The sequence below is a fragment of the Xiphophorus couchianus genome, chromosome 6, assembly GCF_001444195.1.
Source record: "Xiphophorus couchianus chromosome 6, X_couchianus-1.0, whole genome shotgun sequence".
Taxonomy (NCBI): domain Eukaryota; kingdom Metazoa; phylum Chordata; class Actinopteri; order Cyprinodontiformes; family Poeciliidae; genus Xiphophorus; species Xiphophorus couchianus.
Genome location: NC_040233.1, coordinates 22,764,004 through 22,781,430, shown reverse-complemented (window position 1 = coordinate 22,781,430; position 17,427 = coordinate 22,764,004). Strand labels below are relative to the sequence as shown.

At 37.1% G+C, this 17,427-nt stretch overlaps 1 protein-coding gene across 4 annotated transcripts in view; it reads left to right on the top strand.

The window, feature by feature from the left end:
* The first annotated feature begins 449 nt into the window (after positions 1-449).
* piezo2b (piezo-type mechanosensitive ion channel component 2b) overlaps positions 450-17,427 on the top strand; it is a 126,538-nt gene continuing 109,560 nt past the window's right edge. For 2 of the 4 annotated variants that reach the window (XM_028020830.1, XM_028020832.1), the window contains exons 1-2: positions 450-1,071; positions 15,088-15,183. In XM_028020830.1, the coding sequence (XP_027876631.1) occupies positions 1,008-1,071; positions 15,088-15,183 (160 nt within the window). In that variant the 5' untranslated portion in view covers positions 450-1,007. The remainder of the gene's footprint in view (positions 1,072-15,087; positions 15,184-17,427) is intronic. The other 2 variants (XM_028020831.1, XM_028020829.1) reach the window with 1 other exon arrangement.

The following is a 17,427-nucleotide window of genomic DNA, read 5'->3' as shown; positions in this document are numbered from 1 at the left end:
TGAGACAATAAAGGATCATTCCTTTATTCTATTCTATTCTCTCGTTTTCTATTGTCTTGTTTTCTATTCTATTCGATTCTATTTGATTCTCTGTCCTGCTTTGTGAAATTTGGTTTCCCACCAGTAGACGTCGCCGTTTCTCTTTAAAAACATGTAAAATTTAATTATAATCAACATCTCATAAAGTGAACGTTCTCATTTGATGTTCATTGAATTACAAAACTGGTATAACCATATAAAAGCATAATAAAGTTATAAACCATAGATCACGTTGTTGTTTCTCTGCTGTTGCCTTTATTTTTCTTATTTCGTTTTTTGCTCATGTTCTGGTCCCACCTCTTGGGTCCAATTATCTCAGGGGGCGGGGCATACGTCCAGGCGCTCACTTCTGATTGGCTGACGTGGCTGTCCCTCTCTGGCTCGTCCTGTATCCTCTTGTTGGACAACAGAGTCAACAGCAGAAGTCAGAAAGTCAAATTTGTGTAAGTGAGGAGGGGGGAGGACTCCAGACACAAACGTGGACTTACCCGCTGTCTCTGCGTCTCATCCCAGCCACCCAGAACCGGGGAGTGAAAACAACGCTGGTTAGTAGTTTCTGCGGGGTCTAGCTGAAGTTTTTTTTTGCGGTTCTAAAGTAGGTTAATTGGACTTGCGGACTTGTTGGCTCCTCTCTCCGGTTGTTTGGCGCGCCGTTGCAGCGCAGCTCGTCTGCGCACCTGAATCCGCCACCATGACCTCAGCGCATCTCCGCTTCTGAAAAACTACCATGCTGGCCTCGGTAAGGGGCGACACCCCCTGCTGTGGCGACCCACGGTGAGTGCGCTCGTTCCCCGCCTGTGGAATGGCCGGAGTCCAGGTGTCTGCAGCAGCGGAGAGCCGATGTGGCCGCCCGCAGGAGCCAGCCGGGATCTGAGAGAGCGCACCGGACTGGGATGCGAGAAGAGAGAGCCTGAGCACAGAGGGACGAACTCCGGCTTGTTTTACCTGGACCTGGGCCGCCCGGAGCCATGGCCTCTCAGATGGTGTGCGGACTGATCTTTAGGCTGCTGCTGCCCATTTGTCTCGCAGCCGGTGAGTTTAACCTCTATTGCATCACCAGAGGCGGCTGGAGTACCCAAAAGTTGTACTCAAGTTAGAGTGGCACTGCTTTAACAATGCCAACTCTAAAAGCCTGTTACTCTGTTTGAATAACGGGCTTTTACTCAAACAGAAGCCAAAAAGAAGCCATCCAAAAAATACTCAATTAAGAAAAAAAAAACAACCGGATTTGGTAAAAAGTAACTGATCAAATAATCAATCATTTAATGTTTAAAATTTATCTCTAATGTGAAATTAAGAGGTATTTTAAGGATGAAAATCCTAATAATTCATATAAGTAACAGAAAATAACAAAATCAGTCAAAAGAAAATTTTCCAAATCAGTTTCTTTCAATAAAAAAACTTATGAAACTTTAACCAAAACTGCAGCTGTGTGTCTGAGTCTGGTGAGTTTTTGGTTAAAACATGTTTGTTCTTCATTCAGTGGGAAGAAAATCCAGAAATGTTACTAAACTAAGAGTAGAAATACTTTATAATAAAGTCAATCAAGTCAAAGTAAAAAGTACACCGTAATAAAAAATACTCCTCAGGTGAATGTAACTGAGTAAATGGTCCGATGTCATTAGAAATATGAATGGACTCAAGATGCTGCCACTACTTATATTGTGCTTTCATAGCAGCCGTGCTTTGTTATGAAAGTTATTCTAATGCATAAATATGGTCGACTGGTGGAAAAGCAGTGAAAATTTCATATGGGTGTCCAGACTAAGCTGCTAACAATTTCAGGGGCAGATGGCAAATAAATAAATAAATAAATAAAAATTAAATATTGAAGACATGCATCTATGTCTTCAAACAAGATGTAAAACTGAATAATTGAATACATACATTTATAGAATTGAAATAGAAATGTATTTAAAGACATTTATAAATAATGTTTTCATGTTAATTTTATGAATTTATTTATTTTTTGTTTTTCTGTGGTGCCCAACATTTTTCCAGACGGGGCCATGGCCCCCCCATGCCCTCCTCCTGGAGACGCCACTGTGTAAAGCAGAAAAAAGCTTGGGAGTAAAAGAGAAATACTGCGGCTTTTCTAAGAAATTTGTGTGTTAAATCACTGGCTTCAAGTCTAAGTGAGTTGTTGCACTGAGTGCAACAGGATCTTCCTCTGAAACCAAATTCTCACTTAAAGTTGAAATAGAAAGTTTATTGGGCTGATGACGTCCCAGTTTGCAGCTTTTCCTAAATGTTGCATTTTCAAACAAAGCTACCTTCACAGTAACATATAATCTGTAGTCTATTTATTTTCTGAGCAGTTAAACTTGTCTGGAATTTTTTATAGCAGATTTCTAGGCACTTTATTGTTTAAGTCGCAACAATTTGTTGAAATTTGATCAGAAACTTTACAGGGCCACTGAAAATATATCCCTGGGCGGTTGGTCCCAGTAAAATGGCTCTGGCAATGCTGGTTATGAAACCTTTAAAGAAACTGCTGTTAAACCAACAGCAGTTGGTATTTTACAGTTTTCTCACTCGGTTCAGAGACTGGTTCAGTGTTTTGCTGTGGTCTTATGGGAGCCTCTGTGGGTTTTACCAATGAAAGTTTCAAGAAAATCATAAAAAATACATAAAGCTAACGTTAAAACAAGACTCCTGGACCAAATCTGTTTATTTTGTACATCCAAATATTTTAAAGTGATTTATTTACTTTAATTACGATGTCACCAGGTGTCTGAACCCATCCAAGCACTGAACAGATTCTTAGGACAGATAAATGTGTGGATGTGCCAAAACTTTCTCCAGCTGAACAGAAACAAAACCAAAGTTATTATTTTAGAAGAGGAACGATCAAGAATAAGCAGCTTCAGTTATTACAGCTTGAAACTAGTGATCTGACCTGACCCTTCAGAGTCACATAAAGACGGTTGCAAAGTCGGCCTTCTATCACCTGAAGAACATCTCCAGGATTAGAGGACTAATGTCTCAGCCAGATCTAGAGAAACTCATCCATGAGTTTATCTTCAGTTGCATCAATTACAGCAACAGTGTCTTCACAGGTCGGCCTAAACTGATCCAGAACGCTGCTGCTGGTGTTCGGTAAACACAGTCCACTGGGTTTTCCTTACAAAACGGGCTTCTTAGTTGCTGAGTACATGAAATATCACCAATTTGCTCATAAATTTAGCATCTCAGTTGCATCTGTTCTCGCTCTGTGAGGCATCACCGCGGGTCTCTGCGGATATATGAGTGCAGTAAGTTCAGTTTTTAAGAGTGTTCTTTCAGTTTGACCTCAGGATGCTGGAGGGTCATCTCTCATAATCACCCCCCGCCAAAACAGACTGCGCAGCCACAAAAACCAGCGGCTCTCGCATGCAGACGCTCACTTCAACCTTCACCTGGAAGAAAGAGAAAGAAAGAAAAACGCATCTGAGCGTAGATGGTTGCACAATCCTACAGAACTCAGCTAGAACCGCCTCATTTAAGGCTAAAATCTCACTACATTGTTTTGTCGCAATAGGTTTTGCACAAAATTAATGACGACTGTCAGATGCTGCTGACTTATTCTGCTGTTCTAAAAGCCAAAGGGATTTCTGTAATTTGTCAAAGTGGTTTTGTTGGTTAGCTTCTCTTTGCTGTTGTTAGTATTTAAGCAGCTGACAGTGTTTCTGTTATTAATTAACATTTACAAGACACTGACAGTGTTTTCACTGCTGTTTCACATTCCCCTGGTTTACTGTACAGGAGTCTGCTTCATTATCTAATAAGTTTGTTACTCTTGCTGCTATTGAATCTTTCTGCCTGATTCACTCTTTTGCTATGCAGACGTGGACGATGATTCACTCTGGTTGCTTTTTTATTTTCCTGGGCTTGTAGTTGTTCAAACAAGGATTTAAAGTTTATACAGAGGCAACAAAATTGTTTCTAACGATGTGTAAAACTCCTGGAAGGTTGCCAGGTTTGTGCTTGTAAAAAGATGTAAAGACCTTAATCTTTTGTCTAAAAGTGAGCATGTGGTTAATAAATGAAAGGTGAAAAGACGTCTGTACAAAAATGTCTGGTAATGAATTTGGACGCTAAAAAGCTAAATAAAAACGGCTTAAACAGCCATTCAGAGGACCAGTTGGGCAATAAATCAGTAACGATATATATGGTGATAGTGATGAATATCATAGTTAATACATCTGATAGAATATTCAATAATATCACTGAACTCCAATCCAGAACCGCACAGCACTCTGGGAGATGTAGGCAGAGGAAAAGCTTTAGCTGCTCAACCTTTCACGGCTAGCTAAGCAAGGTTGGTTACATCTACTGACTCGCTCACTCTTTGGTTACCTAGCAACCCTCTCACTCTTTGGTTACCTAGCAACTCCATGTAGAGTAACTGACACAGCAGCAGTTTAAAGATTCTCCACTGTAGCTTAAAAATAAAAAACAACAGCATGGAGTGAAAACTGAGTCAAGGTCACGTCACTAATTTGGCAACATTTCAGATATTTAAAGCAAAAAAAACCTAATCAATAATTATTGATATTGACTGATTAAAACCCTTATTTCGTTGCCCTGTTTAGAAGATGACCATGAAGTGTTCGGATGGGACTGAGGCGGACATGAAGGACATGATTTGACAAAATGTTTTTTGAACATTTATGAACATTATTAACTTTTGGCACCATTCTCAGCTGTGTGTTTTGGAGATTGAACAAGTTGTTTTGAGAAATGCACCAGAGCGACTGAGAAAAACTGAAAAGCAACCCGGATGCCTAACCCTAATTTTACCCCTAACTTAACCACAGCCTGCAATGATAAAACGTCAAATTATACATTTTCTTATCATAATGTGCCCAGTTGTGAACCGAAACCAGACTTGGACAGGTTTAAAATTCCCCATTAACCTCAAAGGGAAACTAAATGTTGCTGTAACTCATATTCAGATGGCTGCTGGCAGGAAGGATCTCCAGTAGCAGTCTGTATTACAGCGGCTCTGTAGAAGCCTCTAGCTGAAAACAGTGTTGCTGTAAAGCCGTTTCATAAAGAGGTTTCTCAGGATTGTCCATAATTCTCTTGATTTTGAATGACAGAAAATTCAAGAAATTGAATAGCGTCAATTTTTTGAACTGGAAAGGTTTTCGGAAAGTCATGAAATTATGACACATTTTTTAATTTTTAATGTTTGTTTAATAGATTTAATGTCTTCTGATGCAATCACTTTTATCGTTGTTTCGGTGCAGCATTTCGGTGCAACGTGTTTTATATCAACTTTGATGTAAATAAATTTGACACTGACATTGCCATAGTAGTTAAAACTAGACTTGTCATGAAAACAAATTTTGCTGGACTGTAAATTGCCCCCCAAATTTTTGCGATTAACAATAATATTGTTGTTTTGAGACCATTTTCAAGCAAAATAACACAAGTTCACTCTTTCAAATACCAATAAACTCTAAATTTGTAAAGAACATTTAACACTGAAACTGGAAGACATTTTAAATATTGAAAATAAAACAACCAAAATCAATAAATACAGTGGAAATAATAAGCAATTACTATTGAAACCATAAATTAAAATGGATTATGATGACCTTCAGAATGGAAATGATCAATATTGCTTTCATTTATTAAGGGACTAATTGACTAATTGGTTATTGTGACAGGCTTGGCAATATCAGTGGTTCACAAATGGGCTTGAATTTAACGTTTTAAATGTTAAATCCGTGATTCTGCTACTGCAGTAAAAATAAATATTACACGTTTTCTGCGGGTGCCAAGCAGTTGGTACGGTAGCTTTTGAGTAAACTTAAATGCAGTTTACTTACTGCTGTAATCCTGCGGTAGGCCACAAGTGAAGAATGATTAGCGCCGAACTGCCAGTGAGGTTCCAGCGCGGAGTCTGTGCACCGCCGCCGGGGCACTTTTAAAGCTAACAGCATGCTTTCTATAGATAAGGCCCACTCAGTGGAAACGTAATGCATCGTTTGACAGGCTGACGTGCCCTTTATTTCCAAAAGCAATTGTGGGTCCATGCGTTGTCTCCATTAATTCGTGGAAAGTCGTTTTAACAGTATGAATTAATAATGCGGTTGTTAGGGAGAGAAGAATTGCCTTTCCCCTTTATCGTAAACATACCTTTAATATTTTATGTTTTTTTCTTCTTCAAAGTGCCAATGAGCTCTTGTCATGCTCTGCAGCTGTGAGCCGGCCACTGACAGGATGATGGAAATGTCATGAAAGAGCTAAAAAAGGAAGCGCTTCTTCCTAATCTGACGAAGCAGATTAAGATTGAAATGAAAGCTTTTGCAAACACAAAACCTTACCAATTATTTTTGGTGAAGTTTATAGTGCAAGTATCATGGTACACTTGAAATAAAACTAACTCGCAAGAAACTTTGTATAAGCCAATAACTCCTTAATAATAGTTAGAAAAAGTACTAGTACTTATAACAAAACATTTTTCCCACATTATAAGTGAAATAATCGGCCAGTGGAACTGTTACTTTTTCATCAATATTAAGGAATTATTGGCTTAAAATTAGCTGCTATACCTTCCTGAAAAGTTACTTGTAAGTTAGTTTTGTCTTATTTCAAGTTTACAAAGAAACCTGACTGAGGCTGCAACTGACGATTATTTTAGTAATCAATGTTTCAGTCAACTATCCTGACGATTAATCGATTTAATCGGATAAAAAATTGACACATTCTACAGATTTTTCATTTAATTACTCAAACCTTTTAATACATGATTAGAAATGCATCAGAACTATTTTTTTCACAAAGAAAATAATCATTTTATTGCCTAAAATTCAATAACATAGCATTCCTTTTGCATGTTTGAAACAGGTTAAGGTAAATCTATGGCATTTGTGGAGTTTAGGGTAAAACAACGTTTTGGGCTACTTACTGCTCTGAATATGTTGTTGTTGTTTTTTTTAAGCTTTTTTTGAGTCTGTAGCAGTTAATCGATTACTAAATTAGCGAACAATTATTTCAAAAATCGATTAATCACAATTAATCATTTAAGCTCTCAGCGAGAGCTTAAATGAACTATGTTGTAAAAATGAACTATGTTGTAAAAATGATTTATTCTCCTTTCTGTGCTACATAAATAAACAAAAGAAAACTCCAGCAGCTGTTATGTGGCTTCAGACACCTTCATTACCGTCTCTGTATACGTTGATGTGTGCAGCGCATGTTGCAAACTGCTGCTTTTCAGCCGCTAGTGACTGAGCTGTCTGCTGACGTTACAGAGTCGGTGTTTCGTGTCGGCTGTCTGACAGCACCTCTATTGAAACTGCGCCGCTGTTGTGTACACAATCGCCTCGGCCAGCACACGCACACACACACACACACACACACACTCTGTCTCACAATTACAGTTTTCCTGATCAAACAGGCCGCTGTTTATGTGTTTACCGGCAGAGTTCGGGAGTGCAAAGCGTAATTGTGAGCGTTCGCTTTCCCAAACGTCTCATCTGAGGCTGGAACGTGTCTTCAAACGTTCAGGAGAAAACTACAAAACGGATATAGAAAGCAGTGATAGAGATGAAGTGGGATTCATTAAACAGAAGAAAAGATGCTTGAGAAGAAGAAGTTTGTATTTTAGTCTTCTGAAACATCTTTAATTACAGCAGTCACACAGAATTAATTTAATCGTTATTGTTTTTCCAGCAAGGCACAGATTAGGTTTTCATCATGTGATATTTTATTGCTTACTGTAAATTTTGAACTTTGTAAATAGTAGGGTTTTCCAAATGATTTATATTTTGATGTAATAAGCTGTATGGAAATGTCCGAGAAAGTCTGGAAAAGTCCAAAATTTGGTTCCAGTATTTTCCAGGTCTGGATTATTGTGGAAAAACAAAAACAAAAGTGTGAAAATATTTTATTATTTCCAGACTTTATTCACATCTGTTTGACCTACTTTTCTTCTTTCTGTCCTTCCTTACCTCCTTGTGTGTCACCTTCATTTAGGGCTGAACAATATGGCTGAAAAACTTATTGCGTTTCATATTAGTTCCTAACAATAATTAGGTTATTGCCATAAGACTACTAAACTAACATTCATTTTTTATTTTATTTTACATATTTGTATTGATGTTTTTTATTAACACTTATTTATTTTCTTCTTATCATTGGAGCCTTGCATTGAAATTTTTCTCAATAACGCACATTCAGTGTACAATTGAATGCCAATAAAGTAGGTCCAAATCAGTCGATATTGATCATTTTTGATTAGTTTTTTTATTTAGATATGTGAAATACTGCCAAACAGTTTTCACTCCACGCCGTTGTTTTTTTATTTTTTAAGAAGTTACGAGGCACAGTGGCTAAAACGTAAACTGCTGCTGCTGGCAGTTACTCAACAAGTCGTTGCTAGGCAACCGAAGAGTGAGTCGGTTAATTCCCCCAGAATGCAATGCGGGTCTGGATCAGAATTCTGTGAATATATGGATTAATATTCTATCATCTGTATTATTACTTTATATTGATCATCTTTCTGTTGTGATATATATTGATATTGATTTATTGTCCAGCCGTACCTTTATTACCTCCTTGATTCCTTTCTTCCTCCTTTCCCTTCCTGTCTTGTACTTGACTTATCCACCTCTCCTCCACATGCCTTTCTTTATTTACTTTCTTCTTTCCTTGTGTCCTACCTCCCTTTCTTATCTCATTCATTGCTTTCTTCCTCTTGTCATCTTTTTCTTTCTTGACACCAAATGTTAGATGTTTTTCTTCTTTTGTTTCTTTTTCTTCAGTCTTTTACTGTGTACATTACAAAAGAAATTCTGGTTTTGAATTGGACCAAACTCTTTGAACTTAACTTTAAAGAAAGTCACTGTCAGATCTTATGTGCAGATGAAACATTTGGTGTGGAATGCTCTTTATTACTTGTAGATTCCTGCGTTATCCCCGTACCCAGTTTGCACTGGCACCGGGTCGCCTTATCTTCCAACCTTATGTTGTCTTTTTTCATGTATTTAGGCTTCTTCTCCTAACAACACTTGATCCCGACTCTAAATGCAACTCTACTTTGAATTTTTATGTGTTTAGGTTTTGTGTTTCAGTAAGAATAGCTTCAACTCCAGAAAACAACATTCAGAATTGAATGGGAATTTTTCTTTTTTACTGTAATCTGATGTCTGAAAGAAACGATAGTTTATTTTCATACTCGGTGTAAAAATCCTCAGATGTTGAGTCATAGCGCGAACGGCCAAATGGTCAGGAAGGCTGCGGTCAAGTGTCTGCAAGGCCTTTAAATACAGCCCTACCATCAGAAACAATAAACAGAATGGATGCAAACATCTCTAGATTTGTAACTATAAGCAGATGGGCAGCGATGACGTTGTGTTTAATACCACATTTATTAAAAACGTGCAGGGTGGAGGACAGAAGGCTGTTGGACAAAAGAAAAAAGTTTCTCACTCCCTCCTCCAGCATTCCAGCTAGAAAATCTCGACTTCCTGCCAGTAAAAAAGATACAAAAGGAATCTGATATACAATAATCATTAAGTGGTTTCTCTGTTTGGCATATCATGCCGTCTTGCGCAACTGAAACCAATCTCGGAGATAATCTGCAGATGTTTGCGACTTGCAAAAACATTGCACTCCTCCTCCTGCCATTTATCAAACTTTTGTTAGTTTTCCTTCGGCTTGTATCTGAGCGTGGAGAAAAGCAGGAGGTGCACTTACTTCGGCACCAAGGGAAAAGCCGGAGCCAAGTCAAATGTCAATGAATGGCTCCATTGACTGCGCAAAGATAAATAAAAGCACCATTTTCAGCGTTTAAGTGTAATTTTTCAGTAGTTCGGCTCGACTTCGACGATAACTCGTGCGGCCGACTTGGTTGTAAACTCCGAACTTGTTGATATAACGGCAAAGACGAATTTCAGGAGGTCAGACTGACTGTCCACATGCTACACAGAGTCGCTGTGTGCTGCCTTCCTCACCGCCTGACCTAAAAAATTTTCAAAGGCTTGTCGCTGTTTATGCCAGATGTTCTGCTTGTTTTGAGGTTTAACCTGTAATTGAAACCATGACTTTGTGCCAGTGCGCAGCTTGAGTCATTCAGGGAGAAGAAAAAAACACTCCGTTTGTGGTGTGGTAGATTCTGCAAGTGTTAATTGACACTCAGTGAGGAGATGTGAGCTGTTTAACCGGTAAAAACCTGCAGTCAGCACTGATGGGAGCTGGACTCAGGAAATGAGGTGGATTGAGGATCAATACATCAATTAATGCGTTTTAGAAGCCATGTTTGCTCTAAGGTGTTTTAACTTTCATCACAGAGACTAAAAGACGTCCTTTATGCCTCTGTTTGTACAGTATAATGTGCAGGGGTCCTAATTTAATCCAGAGCCAACATGCAACATTTGCTTTCATGCATGATTTGTTTTTGTTTTAGAAGTCAGCGCAGCGTGGCGACACCGTAAACCATTTAATCGTCACACTGTTTTATGTAGCTATTAATCGAATCGCTTGGAGAGGAAATAATCTTCTGGTATTGCCTCACTAAGCGTTTGATTCAAAAATGGGATTTTATGGGAATTAATAAGAATTTTCAGGTATAAACTCGGAATTAAAAATGTTGCACTGCAAAAACACAAAATCTTACCAAGTATTTTTGGTGTAGTTTCTAGTGCAGATATTTTAGTACACTTGAAATAAGACAAAACTAACTTAAAAGTAAAGATAAAGGAGCTTGTTTTAAGTCAGTAATTAATTAATATTGAAGTGAAAAGTACTATTTCACTTGTAACAAAACAATTTTCCCATCTTATGAATGTAATCCTTAAGATTAAGTGACCTGTGTGTTTCAGAAAGTACATTTTGAATTCTGTGGAAGCAACCTCTACAGAAAGTCGCCTTTGAGTTGAAGAAAAAATGATCTGCAAGATCCAGGAAAGGATCTGCATTGTAAAAACACAAAATCTTACCAAGGAATTTTGGTTTAGTTTCTAGTAGAAAGATCTTAGCACATTTAAAATAATGTACAAGTAGCTTTTCAGCAAGATAAATGAGCCTGTTTTAAATAAATCATTTCTTAATATTGATGTAAAAGTACTAGATCCACTGGCAGATTATTTCGCTATAACAAGACATTTTCCCTCGCTATAAGTGAAATTATCTGCCAGTGGATCTAGTACCTTTTAAAATCAATGTTAAGTATTTATTAATCTAAAACAAGCTCCTATGTCTTGCTGAAAAGCTACTTGCAAGTTAGTCTTTTTCCAACTGTGCTAGGATTTTTCTTCTAGAAACTAAACCAGAGTTACTTTGTAGGATTTTGTGTTTTTGCAGTGTAAATCTTGGACCTTGAGAGAATTTCAGTTTGGTTGAGGAAAATGTAAGCATTTGATTAATTTTGACAAAAATAACCAGATTTCATTCAAGTACACTTGAGTATATCTAAGCTGTTTCTCAATCAGACGTGGCACTCTGCTTGCCACCTGAATGCTCTCAACTTGAGGGTAACTTTACTCTTAGCTGTAGAAAAAAAGAACAAAATAGTGAATTAAAGGTACTTTTGCCCCACAAATTGATCTTTAAAAAACTGATATTGCAAAATGAATCCTTGGCCATTGCCTTGCTACACAATTTCGTTCGATTCTCATCTCCGCTCTCTGGGATTTCTCCCATTTACTTGGATTGCATCAGGTAGAATTTCAGTCGGCGAGTAGAAGGAGAAGTTGTGAATGGTGTCGTTGATTTTCTGCATCGTTTTGGAATCGTAGACTGCTTGTAGTTTTAGCAATAACAGCGGAGTAAGAGAAAACCTTAATGACTGGGTAAAATCCACGCCTCCTTGAAGCAATTGCTTGTGTTTGCTTTGGAAATTAAACACCTGCACAAGTTGAGTTATGCAAACAAGTCTGCAATAAATCACATCATAGTTTCAGTTTATTTCTTAAGGATGACATTTGTTATGACCTCAAGCTACATAAATAAAAATAATTGACTTAAACTGGCTGCAGTGGGCAGACTCCACCTAGCTTACCTGACGTGTAGCTTTAATCGTCAGGGATTTATTTTCCTTCTGCAGAAATCTTGTGTTTCATTGGGAGGGGAACCAAAAAATCTTTCTTAGATCATCTCCTTGACCAATAAATATTTAAACCACATTTCCTTTTTCATCCAGTCGTCCCAAACATATGGCTGCTTCTTTTCAATCAACTTCAGCCCTGATTTTTTTCTGTGTAGGTGTTTTTTGTATTTCTGAACCTAAATCACATTTGTTTCAGTTTATTTCTTACATTTTGGCTCCTGTTTCTGCCCATTCATCATTGTTGTTGTGCCTTTTTATTATTATTTTCCTCAAACATTGCTCTGAGTGTTTTTATTCTAACACTTTGACGTCTTTCTTAGTCCGCCAGGATGCTTCCCGTTTTGTTTTGCTCCAAATTGTAGACTCAGCTGACTCGTTCCGCCACCCTTCATATTGATTGTAATAATCCTTTCCATCTCAGTGGCTCTGTTTCTGTCAAACTTCTAGGTCCAATGCACATTAAAATCTGAAAGCACTTTCTTATTATAGAAATACAAAGTGCAGGGTGATTTTATGTTTTGCCTCCACAAACTGATCAAACAAAGATGACATGTAATTACTTAAAGAAATATAATTTCTTTTCCTTTTTTAGCCAATATCCAATTATTTTACAATCCAGAATGTTTAGCTGTTATATAATATAATTGGTAATAAATTTCTTTTGTTTTTCTGCTGCAAACTGTATTATGGATGAAATTACTCCCTAATTGAAATATCATCTTTTCTGATTTACCTTAGGGACAGTTTTATATTTGCAGCACTGAGTACCACTGTGCGAGTTAAAAAACCCAACAATTCCACTTTTTGAAAAATGTGTCGATAAAAAACAAAGTATTCATATTTTTTAATGGAAATGGGTAATTGGTCTAAATCTTTTGCTTTTCCGGGTACTCCTGCATACAAAACGCCTTGTTAAGCCTTAATTGGTGGTTTTTAATTCCTGTAGGTGTGTGTGTGTGTGTGTGTGTGTGTGTTCGTGGGTGTTTTGTCCTTTCACTGTTTAGACCTTTTACAACCCACTACCACATTGATCCGGTGTAGAAAATGAGTGAGCAAATAAATGTAAAACTGTAAAATCTGAGTTTGTTGAACTGAAGGTTGATTTTAAATTTAAAAGTTTTTATTAGCTTTTCAAGTTTTTGACCCTTTTTATTTGCAAATTTCTTCTTTTTCAAACATGTTTTGACATGTTCTCCTTCCATGACTCTTTGGTCACAAATGTTTGATACATTGATATGCACAACAATTTATATCTAAGTTACAAATGTGTATTTTATTCCATTTAGTAAATATTAAACCTTTATCTTGACAATTTTGTTTTTCTCCTACAGAGTTTTACATTCAACCTCACAAATGTGTTAATTTTATCTAGGTGTTAAAATCATGATCACACCTGATCTGTGTTAACAGATATTCATATATCCATGAATCCAGTTAAATTGTCACTCAATTGTTCCTCATCCTGCCTGAAACTCAACCACACGCTCTTAAATTCACCCCTGCTATTAAATATTTGCCTTGTGGAAGCCATTTCATAAAATAACTCATGGTTACACATCTGTAAAACATAATCCTGTGCTTCTTTTGTTGATTTTTAAACTCATGAATGCAGTTTTTTCTCCTGCATAAACATAAATGCAAGGCTTTAGATGAGTTGCTGATTGTGGTTGGCTTGTTTTTGTTTTCCTTCTGGGAGAATAATCGGTCCAGATGGGGCCAAAGGCTCAGGCAATGACGGATCAAACAATAATTAGGTCAATTTGAGTCTTTTATTGATACCACAATTTCTTTTTTTATTGAAAACGAACAGCTGCCTCAGTTTTGCCAATCAGTTTTGTTGAGTTTATATGATACATTTATTGCTTTTATTGGGCTGGGCTCTCTTGATATTTCCAACTCAAACCCTCATTTTGGATGTATGCTAAACGTTTCTACACACAAATACTTTTTTGAGTTGATCTAGTAATGTTCCAGTTTTTAAACTCTCCTGGTTTTAGCAACATGTTTTTATTCTTCCTGTTTTGACAACATTTTGTGCTCCAAAATGCGTGCTGCATTCAGGTGCAACTGGGGCATTCGGCTGTCGAAACACCAAAACAACAATAAAGTAATTCATAAGTTCTTTTTGACAAATATATGCAGTTTTATTTAAAATATCTAAACATTAACATTGACTGTTTCCATGTGGTTATATTGTTGTATAATCTATTTATGCCTGCTTAAACTTTAATTTACTGAAAAATATCCAACCAAATCTCAGTTCTTGCCACTTTATTATATTTTAGTACATATTTAGTAAATATGAAGTCAGAAATATTTAAATATGACAATGATACCATGTAAAATTACTATTCTGGAGAGATTTTTCTGAACGTTTTCATAGTGGAAGGAAATAATATGTAAAAGGGTAACTTTGTCAAATAGGGTGATTACGAAAAAATCTAAGATAATTTATTTGTTTTAGAAGAGGGGACAAGGCTTCAATACAGCACTGGAAAGTTCAAATAAAGTCAACAACAATAAAGACATAAAACTAGTGCAAATATTGTTCAAAGAAACACTTTTACAGAATGTTAATGTGCAAAAGAAAGAATATCGACTTCAAATATATCCACACAAACATGCAGTATCTGTGCAGAGTAAAAACATGGACAGGGTTTGTTGTGTTGACGATAATTAAAATTTTGCTGGTTAATTGAATTGTGTCAGATTCCTTTAAATTAAAAATATTCATGTTATACAAACCAAATTTTTTAGAGATGAGAAAGGTGCAAATACAGCTCCAGGAAATCTCCTGACATCCAGGAACTAATTGGAGACAATTTAGCTTCAACAGCAAACGAGGTCCTGAATTTTGTGGCTTCTTGTCATTTTTCTTGTGATGAGATGAATAGCCTTGTGTGTGTTTGGAGTGGTCCACTCAAAGGTCCTGTTGTTTTATTACCACAGCCAACTTTTCTTTATTCTGATCTAATTTTCTGCGTTTGTCTTGCTCTGTTCTGCAGCTTGCCTCTTCAGGTACAATGTCCTGTCCCTCGTCTACCTCATCTATCTCCTGCTTCTTCCGCTCTTCCCAGAGCCGACAAGCACAACAATGCAAGGTAAGATGTGCTTTTCATTTCTGCTTCAGGGCTTGAGGTTTTCACCGAGTTTATAAAGGTCACCTGTTACAGGTTAGGATGGATCTATTCAGCTTCTATGTATCACAAATCTGGAATAAACGTCAAGAAAACTGCAAAACGGCTCACTGGAACACTGATAAACATAATATGTGTTTTGGTGATTTTGATGATTGACAAAATATAATGTTTGTTACTGGTTTCTTAATTGATGACTGTATGATGTTTTTATTTTTGTGTTTTTGTGATATGAAGCTCTTTAAATTGCTGAAATGTGCTATACAAACAAACTTCACTTGACTTATGGTTGATACAAAACATTTTAGTTGCATTTTTTTTTTTGCACAAAATCATTCTTAGATAATGAGCTTTAAGTATGGTCAGTTCTTTCAGCTTTTTTGGGCCTTTTGTCACTTTAAATCCAAAGTAGCTGCTGCTCCGCTTTGGTTGCTAGGTGACGGGGGAGTTCCGCTGGGGTTGCTAGGTAACGGCGCAGCTCGTCTTGAATGAGATTTAACAATCTGGAGGTTTTTCAAATGGCTTATTTTCCTGACACCAAGAAACATGAACTTATTGCCAAAACCTAGATGACCCAGATGTGATGACTTTAAAAGCTTGGGTTGTTTTTTAGAAGCAGTTGAGATCCAAAATGGAAGTATAAAAACATGCAAAATGTACATTTTGCATAGTAGGTCCCCTTTAAATGTTTAGCTTTGGTTTGAATGTTGTCCTCTGTAACACAAACCAGCCCTTTCCTGCAGGAGACGTGAATTTCCCTGTGATGAGGTTGGATTTGGCACACAGTTTAGCCCCGTGAAATGTAATATTGGTGAGTCCAGGCACGAGTCCATCTGTAATAACAAAAACGATCCGCTGTCAGGCAGATCTCAGATAAAACGCTTCGATTCGTCAGTTCAAGATCTGAAGTCTGCTTGATGAAAACGGACACTTCAGGCTCTCTCCTTCTTCTATTTAGTTTTATTTAGCAAATCCAATAAATGTGTACGTTTAAAGAGCACAATTAGTTAATTCAGTCCATGTGAAGGTTTGATCTTAAACTTTTTGCTCTTTAAGCTACATCAACCTTTCAGGGCTGTAGGTATTCATCGGCTGCAGAAGTATGAATCACAATGGACGTCTGCGGTTTTTGAGAAGTGACTGAGGTGACTGTTCTCCTCACGGATGATAAATGTGGGATTGCAGCCGCTGGCCCTCCACCGCGAAGTACTAAACAGCACACCTCCCAGACCTCCACAGCAATAACACGGGTTTCTGGAGGAGACCGCATGCAGTGTTTAATAATACATAAAACCATATTGGCGGAGGCGGAGGGAGCAGCATCCAGTCCGAGGTTCGTCTCCACGTCTCCAGCTGAAATAACAGGCAGGAAGTAAAGGGAGGAAGAGAAATGAGAGAAAGTGGACCACTCACAACCTCATCAATAATTAAAGAGAAAAGGCTTCTAGTAAAGCTGGATGCTCACCTGTCTAATAGCTGTTGACTTCAAGAGTAGCTGAACATAAATATCCGTAGTCATATAGTCAGTTTATAGTAATTTTGTTTGTTTTTTTAGAAAAAAAAATCATTTTGTGGTCCCACAGTTAGGGGAAATTAAGATGTAGCAGCAGCAAGAAATATAGGTTTACACAAAGATCAAAAACTGTTAAAAGTATATAAATACACACCCGCGCGCACACACACACACACACACACACACACATATATAATATATATATATCTGTAAAAAATTAGTAGACCACTGCACTGAACTCTATTGAAACCTGGTTATTCCACCAAATATTGTTTTCTGAACTCTACCTGAGTTAAAACATTAGTGTTGTTGTTTCTAAACAAATATGAACTTTTCTTTGCTTTATTTGAGGTCTGAAAGCTCTACGTCTTTTATTTTGACCATTTCTCATTTTCTGCAAATAAATACAAAAGCTTTGCTTGGAATTTCAGAGATTATCCTAATCTTCCTAGAGCTTTATATATGTAAAGTGTAATCCCTCGTCTCAGCTCCACTAGGTTGACTTCACGACAGACACAATCAGGTTCACAGTATTTATTTTAACAAAAACAGGAAGTAAAGTTTGTGATTAACATCAGTTCAGCAGCTTCTGCCTCTATACATTAAATAAAATACAATAAATAACCCTAAACAAACTACAAAGCAAAAACTCCCAGTGAGTAGTTAATAACAGTTAACAACAGTTAGCAGTTTTA